The 10,763-nt window shown below is 34.6% G+C and overlaps 1 protein-coding gene across 1 annotated transcript in view; it reads left to right on the top strand.

Moving 5' to 3' along the window:
* Positions 1 to 10,763, top strand: part of LRCH2 (leucine-rich repeats and calponin homology (CH) domain containing 2) — a 111,329-nt gene that overhangs the window by 43,220 nt on the left and 57,346 nt on the right. Inside the window, 3 exon segments of the mRNA XM_005879911.2 lie at positions 1,263 to 1,368; positions 1,452 to 1,588; positions 6,840 to 6,973. Coding sequence (XP_005879973.1) covers positions 1,263 to 1,368; positions 1,452 to 1,588; positions 6,840 to 6,973 — 377 coding nt within the window.

Genomic DNA, 10,763 nt, shown 5'->3' with positions numbered 1-10,763 from the left:
TTTGTATATATATAATATGTCATATGTACATATATATTTGATATTATATATATATATACACACACATACACGCTATCTACAAATGACTCACTTCAGATCAAAAGACCCACATAGACTGAAAATAAACAGACAGAAAAAGAGATTTCACAAAAATGGAAACAACAACAACAAAAATGCTGGGCTGGCAATACTTACACCAGACAAAATAGACTTTAGAACAAAGGCTATAACAAGAGACAAAGAAGGACCCAGCAATTCCAATTCTAAATATTTCCCCAAGAAACCCAAAACACTAAATACAAAAGACATATACATCCATATGTTCATTGCAGCATTATTTACAATAACCAAGACATGGGATCAACCTAAGTGTCCATCAATAGATGAAGGGATAAAGAAGTGGAATATGACTCAGCCATAAAAAAAGAATGAAATCTTGCCATCTGCAACAACATGGATGGATCTAGACGGTATTGTGCTGAGTGGAATAAGTTAGAGAAAGATGAATGCAAGATGATTTTTACTTTTATGTGGAAACTAAAAAACAAAATAAACAAGCGGAACTGAAACAGAGAACATTTCGATCGTTGCCAGATGGGAGGGATTGGGGGGATAGGTGAAAAAGGTGAAAGGATTTAGAAGTACAAATAGATAGTTACAAAATAGTCACTGGGATGAAAAGTACAGCATAAGGAATATTGACAGTAATATTGTAATAACTAGGTATGTTATGGAATATGGAATTGGTACGGAAGAGACAGTTCGACACTCGGAGCTTTCAGGAAAAGCCTTTATTCAAAGCAGCGCTGCTGGTTCAGGGGACTCTAAGATCCAGATCCTGAACAACTTAGACAATGAGATTTTCTTTTTATATATTTCTGAGTTTCTTTGTTTCCTAACTACCAAGCTTCTGTAGTGGACTCTCACAGCCCCCCTTCAGAGTCAGTTAGAATGGTTAACTTAGATTGTATCTAATGTCCATCCTGGATGGCGCCAGTGACCTCCCGCTAGTTAAGCTATTGGTGTCAGATGGGTACTAGATTTATCGGGGTGATCACTTCGCAAGTTATATAAATGCCTAATCATGGGGTTGTACACCTGAAACTAATATAATATTGTATGTCAACTGTAATTTAAAAATAAAAAATATTTTAAAAAGATAATTTTTTCTAGTTATTAGCCATGCACTTTAATTTAAGAATTGAAATCTATCTGTATTTCTCAGTTAGTTTGTTATAATTTTATTTTCTTATTTTCCTTAGGATATTAGCTGCAATGAGATTCAGGTTCTTCCCCAACAAATGGGAAAATTACATTCACTTAGAGAGCTCAATATAAGAAGAAATAATCTTCATGCCTTGCCAGATGGTAAGATGCTCACTGTTTTTACTGACATGAATAAAAGAGCAACTATGGAAAACTTAATTTAATTCTTTTTCATTTCTGAACAGAATTAGGAGATCTTCCCTTAGTCAAGCTGGATTTCTCTTGTAATAAAGTGACCGAGATTCCAGTTTGTTACAGGAAGCTGCATAATTTACAAGTAATAATTTTGGATAACAATCCATTGCAAGTACCACCAGCGCAGGTTTGTAATAAAAATCTATTACTTGTTTCTTCTCTTTTTATTCAGAATTATATCTGTTACTGGTAAATTGAAAAATCATCAGAAGTAAAAGTTAATTTGTTGAGTTATTATTATCTAAGGGAGTTTTTCTGAGAAGTGGCTTTTTTACTTTGGTAGGAGTTTTATCTTAACTTCTGGAAAATAGGATTTGAAAACCCAGCCATAAACATTTTGCTTGTGAACTGATAATTCTGATTGTTAATGTTATTTCAAAAGGATAGACTATGCAGTCTTTCTACATCTATCCCACTCAGCTGTATATCCACTTGAAACTTGTGTGAGTGATAGAAGCGTTTTCTTAGCACTGATAGATGGAATCATAACACAAAGAACACTATACAAGTGTAAAAGTATTGATTTAGATTTTTAGTTTGAGGATTAAATCCATGTGGAATCCACTAAAATTATATTAAAGGAATACACTAAGATATAAACCTACAAGGACAAAGAATGAAAGAGAGAGGACAGCAGGGGAGAGATGGCAACAGAATTTTGGAAAAAGGAAAATATATGGAATAGTGGTAGCTAGGGTCTCTAATTATTACTGCACAAGAGTATCTGCTGAGGAGGCACATGGCAGTGAAACTCCAGCCTGCCCTCTACTTCCAAGCCATGTGCCCTGGCACAGTGTTGCATACATCTAGAAGAAGGGTTGCCTTTTTCCTTCTACAAAGGTACATTCCACTCATTCCAAAGGAGGTGCCTTTTCTAATTCAGATCAAGTCTGACAGGAGTCCTGGTAGTAGCTGCCTGAGCATGATAAAGAAAGCTGAAACTTGTGTCTGCTATGGGAGAAGGCAACAAAAAATAAATTGATTTACTGTGTTAAACCTGGGGATGACTGGGGTATTTTTGTTGTTGATTATTGAAGGAAACATGTAGCTCTGAATATAGGGAGGAAAGACTGAAAACTTGAAAGTCTGTAGAATGTTCAGTAGAAGTTTCTGAATGAAGGTGTGGAAGGGGGAAAAAGATTTTCCTTCTGTCCTTCTAAGTTATTCTGTCTGTTCTAATCATCAAATTTACATGAGACAGATTAATGGGAGAAAATAGCCAAAATTATTATGAATGTACATATGTGCGGTAAGAATATGGGATTCCAGGACGAATCCTGCAGTTGAGGCTTATGTGCCCTCTTCTGGAGAGGGGGAGGGGGAGTAATTTGGACTTCAAAGGGAAGGTAGGCAATTCACAGGTAGATAAGAAGGAGCAAAGATTTGGTAAACAAATTCTTTCCAGGCTACCCAGACACAGAGTGGGCCCAACAAACAAATTTTGCAGGTTCCTTTCTGCCAAATTTAGTTCATGTTATGATAAGGTGATCTCCTTTTCTGGAGCAGATTTTTCTATCTGATTTTTTTTAACAGGTAAGGAGGAGGTAAAAGGCTCTTTTAGAGTCTTTTGTCTCTTAAAATTACATTATCCCCCAAAGTGGTATTTTGTTTCTTAAAATATTCAATATCCCCAAAAGTGGTATTTTGAGGCAGCAAACTCTGCTCCCCTCGGTGGGAATGTTTTATAAACTGTGCTGTCCATACCATAGTCACTTGCCACATGTGGCTACTGAGTACTTGAAATATGTACTGGTTGAAGGAACCAAAATTTTAATTGAATTTTATATTATTTTAAATCTTTTTAAACTGATTCAAAATGGATCATGAGCTTTAAACTTTTTTTGATTGATTTGAGAGAGAGAGAGAGAGAAGCCAATTTGTTGTTCCACTCATTTATTCGTTCATTGATTCATTGGTTTCTTCTTGTATGTGTCCTGACCGGAGATCCGACAATTGATTTTTATTTTGATTAATTGAAATTTAAATAATTTCATGTGATTAGTGGCTACCATTGGACACTACAGGTCTAAGATTTACACTGTCAGATTATTGCCTCTAGCTCCGAAGCCACATGACCCCCCATTTGCATTAGCAGAAGCCTGGGGTTTACTCTGAGGAGTAGGTAGATTTCTCTCAGATTCCCTCCCTCAGCTCAACAACCAAATAACTATAGCTTCTTGTGTTAGCATAAGCCTGGAATTTACTCTTTAGAGCAGTGCTGTCTATTAGAACTTTTTGTACTGATGGAAATGTTCTCTATCTGCATTGTCCAATGTAGTAACCACAAGTGGCTGTTGAGCACTTGAAAGTGTATAATGTGACTGAAAATTTGAACTTTTAGTTTTGTTTAGATGTAATTAATTCAAATAGCCACATGAGGCTAATGGCTGCTGTATTGGATAGCACTACTGTAGGGAGACCGGAAACCAGAGTCAAGGACTTCAAGTATAGCTATGGGCAGAAGTGAGACCTTATACTGAAAACGATGAATGCTTACATAGTGAGTGGTGGGACCTTCCAGTAGACTGTCTTATGTGGCTCTCAGAATGCTTTCAGCCTGTCTTATTTATTTCAGGCAGGGTGGCTGGATTTCTCTCTTGGTTGATTGATTGAACTAGGAGAATATACTGATCTTTGAGGGGGTCTCCTGATGAAATGGCCAGTCCCTGTCTGGTCATTAGACAGTGAGGCTCACCATTGGTAAACTTCCCCCTCATACACAGAGATTCCAGTTGACTTCTTAATTGCTTCACTCTTGAAGATAAACAGATAGCCACAGATCACTAGACATTTGCAGGAATAATGTCTAGCATGAAAGACAGAGACCAAAACACTGAAAGCCTTCCATTGAAAGAAAATGGGTCTCATTCATAGGAGTGACAATCAGAATGACTCCTCAGTAGCAGCATAGGAAGCTAGAAGATGTTAGAACCACATCTTCAATGACTATGGGAATATTTACATCTTTCTGTACTCAAACTGTCAGTCAGGTATGAGGTAGAAAAAAGATAGCTTCAAAAATACAAGGTCTCAGAAATTTTAACTTTCATGTAGCCTTTATTAGAAAGCTAGCAGAGTTTGTGCTGTATCAAAATTTGGAAGTAAATTAAGCAAGAAAAATCCTTCATGTTCAAGATCGATAGATTTGCAATAGGCCTAGAGAGCAACCAGTCAGTTTGGAGTAGGGTGGTTGTCTCCAAAAAGAAAAAAAAATAAATTGATAAATGACTTGATGTGTTTGTCAGTATGGAGAGGGTTTTACAGTTTTGTCATAGAGTTAGGAATTAATTAGTAATAGGCATACAGAAAATTATGCAAAGGCAAATGAGGTAATTAGTCACTTTAGACAAAACAAAAACTTGCAAGAGAAAGAAAATGTACTCTAACTTATGTGGTTCATCTGTGAATACTTTCTTACTCATAATAGTGTAAATATTCTATTTTGATTTAATGAAAAAAATCTGTATTATAATAATAGTAAATATTTATATAGCACTTACTGTGCTCCAGACATTGTTTAAAATGCTTTATACACATTAATTCATTTTTATCACATTAATTCATTTTTTATAAACAGGTACTGTCATTATATCTCATTTTATATATGAGGAGACAAGGGCATAGAAGTTAAGTGACCTGCCTAAAGTCACATGCTAGCAAGTGATAAATAAAGCCCAGTTTCAAACCAAGGCTATTTGACTCCAAAGTTTGTGCTTAACCACTATACATACTTCTGAAGAGGGAGGAAATATGTTTATGTGAGTTTATGGTTATTGGAGATGGGAGGATGGTAGTAGTGGTATTGATATATGAAAGTGGTGGTAGTTATAAAGTAAATCTAAATTCTCTTTTTCCTTAGTAAGTCTTCAACAAATAGAGTCTATACTTGAAAAATAAAAATAAGATAGCAATAAAACCATGTTATTTATAAATATGAAGGTAAATAGCAGAAAACCAAATAAAAGAGTTCAATGAGGGACTGGGTCTTGGTGATTGGAGGGGATGGAATGGAGAATTACTTTTTTAAAATATGTTTTTATATATTTTAAAGAGGGAGGGTGAGTGAGAGAGAGAGAGAAAAAAATTCAATGTGAGAGAGAAACATCGATCCGTTGCCTCCTGTACACACCCTGACCGGGGATCGAACCTGCAACCTGGACATGTTCCCTGACTGGGAATTGAACTGGTGACCTTTTGGTACATGGGACAGCACTCAACCAATTGAGCCACACTGGTCAGGGCTAGAATTAATATTTTTTATCAGTTTTATAATTCTCTGTGACCTTTAAAACTATGTACATGAATTACTATTATAAAAATTGAATTTATAAAAGAAAATAATTGATCTTAATTTAATTTGGTAATATAATAATTTTTTTTTGGTTTGGACAGATAATAGGATACATCTTAATTGGTAATGTGTTCAATTCTAATAGCTCAAATGTTTTAATTTTTGTTTTCAATGAAATTTTTCAGTGGTCAAGTCAGACCTGGTAACTATGAGATTTATCTAAGAAACGGTTCTCCTTTATACCTGGAATGATAATTACTTCTTAATGTACTTTTCTTACTCTTTTCTTTGTTGATTATTTTTGTATGTGTTGGTAGGTTACGTGAGCTCATAAAACAATACCTTTATTACAATTTTTGAGAGATACTTATTTGATATAACTCATGGAGACTGCAGCTAATCTTTGTAAATTTGACTTATCACTTCCTTACCACTCATTATCTATCCTTTTATATAGCATACTTTCTTTCACATAGTATTTCACCCTTCATTATTCTTTTTCTAGCAGCAATGAAAATAACATTTCAGGATATTATCTTAGTTGAATTGACCATTTACATATTATTTTATTCTAATTGGCCTACTCTCACACCTTTGAACAAAATCATTTTTCCTATATTTAAATTATTTTTATTAGCTTTCCTCCAGTGTTTACCCAACCAACTTAGTGGGTCTGATGAGATTACTAAAGAATTACATGAATTTTGTTTTCTGTTCTCACCACTACAATAAATATATTTCTTTTTGCTTTTTTCTCATAAAGGCACCTCTCATAAATTGTAAATTTTATATTGTGTACTGGTTTGTACATTGTACTGTTAACAAAAAAACTTTAGTGAAATACAGAATAATTAACTTAGTTTTTCTAATAAGAACAGAGACAGCAATAGAATTTCAGTTGGTATCAGTGTTGTCAGTTTTTTTTTCACCTAATGTCAGAAGTACAAATTAATTAAGTATGCAGTGTGTCTATCATGATCGTGATGTCTCAACATAATTTGAGGTTATTAAAATATATAAGTAAAGTGGTAGATAGCATATATTTTGGACCTATATAATTAAACCTTTCTCCATTATTTATTGACAGATATGTTTAAAGGGTAAAGTACACATATTTAAATACTTAAGTATCCAAGCATGTTGCAGAATGGATAAGAAACCAGATTCCCTGGATCTTCCATCACTGAGTAAAAGAATGCCCTCCCAGCCTCTCACAGACAGGTAATGTAATATTCTTACAGTCTTGTTTCATGAGTAGTATATTCTCTTTATATAAAAGATATTTATTTATCTTGAGTGTACTGAATATGTTTAGGCTGATTGTCTCAGTGTTAAATTCAATAATTGTTTGAAGTGAAATATTGCCATCATAGAATGAACTTCTGGATACTAGAATCAACTTGGAATTTTCTCAAAAAATTAATTATTATTAAAATTTTAGTAGTAAAATGTAAACATTTAACATCATAGTGCAGAAATACTAATTTCTCAGTACTTGACTATTACTCTTATGATCATTCTATTGTACATTTGTAATAACTAGTAGAATTTGACTTTGACCTGAATTTGGCAGAAGAGCACGGCATTTTTGAGTGCTTCCTTACTTTATATTTTTTTATCTAGATCAAAGATGATTTATCATCGATGTTCTGTATGATATCGATGTTTTTATCCTCATGAGATTTTGAAATGATAGATTTGATATTGTTTTTAATTTATCTTTTTAGGATGTAGATTGGTGTAATTATATGAAAACAATTCCATCCAACAGGATGGAAAATAATTGGGATGGGGTGAAACTTTATTTAAAGGTTTGACATTGTATTTATGACAAAGTTTAGACTACTTGGAATAGCAATATAATAAGTACTGTTGTAAATAGTGCAAGTTCTGGAATTCCCAAATAGGTCTTTTTCTTGAATTTTTTTCTGCTGCCTAAGTAGAATTAAGTATCCAAACATTAAATTTAGTTCCTAAAGATTCTTTTGTTTAATGTTATGAATGATAGTAAACCAAACGATTCTATAAAAAATTAGACTTAATTCATATTCTACTCTCTATTAGTCTGTTTTACATTTATTTAAAAATGAATTTACTTTAGTAACAGCATTATTATATCAGTTATTTATTCTACAAATATTGGTAGCATGCCTACTGGTTCAGGGTATGTTTTGTTGAATGATATATATATTGGTCTCGGCCTTCATGTAGCTCACAGTCTAATGGAAGAGTCAGTTAATAAACAAAGCAAGGGAACACAATACACATAATTTCAAATTTCCTTGCTATAAAGGGAAGAAACATGTTTTAGGAGTAAAGATAGGAAATGTCTCCTTGGTATGGTCTGGTTTAATTCAAGACCTGACAGGAGAAAAAGTAGTTGTGTAAAGAGCGAGGGGAAGAACATTTCAGGCAGAAATAATGACATGTGCAAAGGCCTTAAGTTAGGAAGAGGCTTGGTATGTTAAAAAAATAAATAGCCCTAGCCTGTTTGGTTCAGTGGTTGGAGCGTCAGCCCTTGGACTGAAGGATCCTCAGCCCCAATCCAGGGGCGCAAATCCAGGTGTCTCTCACATCAATGTTTCTCTCTCTCTGTCTCTCCCACTCCCTTCCACTCTGTCTAAAAATCAATGGAAAAAAAATATCCTCAGGTGAGGATTAACAAAACAAAACAAAACAGAACAGTACAGAACAAAACAAACAAAAAACTAAATGGAGGCCAGCATGGTTGAAGCAGAGAGGCTAAAGCAGGGGTGGGCAAACTTTTTGACTTAAGGGCCACAATGGGTTCTTAAACTGGACCGGAAGGCCGGAACAAAAGCATGGATGGAGTGTTTGTGTGAACTAATATAAATTCAAAGTAAACATCATTACATAAAAGGGTACGGTCTTTTTTTTTTTTTTTAGTTTTATTCATTTCAAACGGGCCGGATCCAGCCCGCAGGCCATAGTTTGCCCACGGCTGGGCTAAAGGCTAGAATGGTATGTGTTGGTTTTGGTTAGTAAGGACTCAAGTCACGTGGGGGCTTTCGAGGCTGTGTTAAGGAGTTTGAATTGTATTTAAAGTAGAGTGGGAACTCATTGGACAGCAGGGGAATAACGTGATCTGATTTATGTTAAAAAAAAAAACACCAAACAAACCTATCTTTGCTTATTTAGGGAGAATGGATTGGAAGTAAACAAAAATAGAAGTAGAGGGACTGGTTAGGTTGTTGCAGTTCTTCCAACAGATCAAGGGGTCTGCAGTAGAGATAAAAAGGAGTGGATAGAATTGAGATATGTTTTGGAGATGGTCTCTAGCAGTGTCACCCAATAAAATGTGATGTGAGTGACATATGGAATTTTAAATTTTCTTGTAACCCATGTAAAAAATAAGTAAAAAAGAAGCAGGTAAAATTAATTTTAGCAATACACATTATTTAACTCATATCAAAAATATTTCAACATCTAATTTAAATAGAAAAATTAGTGAGTTTATTTCACATTCTTTTTTTCCTATTAAATCTTTGAAATCTGGTGTGTATTTTATTTACATTTACAGCATGCCTCAGTTTGGACTAGCTACATTTAAAGTGCTCAATAGCTATATACTCCTGGTGGCTGCTGTATTGGACAGTGCAGGTCAACAGAGTTTATTTCTGAGTTGGCTCTTGGGTGTCTAGCCTCCCACTCACAGCTTGTATTGAAGTACCTAGAAAAATTCTTGTATGTACATTTCACTTTCATTCTCATGTCCTTGCCTATATCGCTCTTACTACTTATAAAACCCTTCCATGTCTTGACTAGTTTGTAAATTGTTCACTCTACAAAGGTAGGCATTACAATAGTTAAGTATGTCCACTTTTAGAGTCAGACATAATGTACCCGTAAAGCCCTCCTCTGACTCTTCAAAACTATGTTCTTGTGTCATAATGTCTCTGGTCCTCCATATTCTTTTTCTTTTGCTCCTTAGTTTTCTTTTTTTATAAATATTCTATTGATTTTTTTACAGAGAGGAAGGGAGAGGGATGCAGAGTCAGAAACATCGATGAGAGAGAAACATCGGCCAGCTGCCTCCTGCACACCCCTCACTGGGGATGTGCCCGCAACCAAGGTACATGCCCTTGACCGGAATCGAACCCGGGACCCTTTAGTCTGCAGGCCGATCCTCCATCCACTGAGCCAAACCGATCAGGGTGCTCCTTAGTTTTCTTATATGTAAATCAAAAATAATCATATGGATGATGTCAGGATTAAATGAAATAATGTCTATATAGCACTTAACACAATGCCTTACCCCAAATAATTCCTCAACAAATAACTTATTATCATTATCATCTTTTAGAAATACACAGATGTATTTTAATAGTACATAGTATTATTGTGCAGTAGTCAGATGAATTTCAGCTCTAATCACTGTTTAACCTCTTCCTCTGTGGACTGTGTAAGGTATTTAATCTCTCTGAGCTTGTTTATTTTAAATGTTAATAATACCCATTTCCTAAGCTTATTGTGAGAATTAAATGTGTGCTTGGCAATTGGTAGTTACAAAATAGTTACGGAGGTGTAAAGTACAGCATAGTGAATATAGTCAGTAATATTGTAATATATATGTATGGTGCCAGGTGGGTATTGGAAATATTGGGGAGGCCATGTTGTAAAGTATATAATAATCTAACCACTATGCTGCATACCTGAAACTAGTACAAAATAATATTAAATGTAAATTATAATTGAAAAATAAAAATTTAAAAATAATGAAAATAATAGATTTTTAAAAATAATTTTGAAACCCTCACTTGAAAGTACAGTGTAGGGCTCAATTTTTTTATAAATCTGAAATATTTAATAATAATAAAAATAATAATGCTAATAGTAATATAAAAAATAAATGTGTGCGCCCTAGCTGGTTTGGCTTAGTGGATAGAGCGTCAGCCTGTGGACTGAAGGGTCCCGGGTTCGATTCCAGTCAGAGGCACATGCCTGGGTTGCAGGCTCGATCCCCAGTAGGGGGCGTGCAGGAGGCAGCCAA

This window comes from Myotis brandtii, unplaced genomic scaffold (assembly GCF_000412655.1).
Source record: "Myotis brandtii unplaced genomic scaffold, ASM41265v1 scaffold613, whole genome shotgun sequence".
Classification (NCBI taxonomy): Eukaryota; Metazoa; Chordata; class Mammalia; order Chiroptera; family Vespertilionidae; genus Myotis; species Myotis brandtii.
This window is presented reverse-complemented; position numbering and strand designations above follow the sequence as displayed.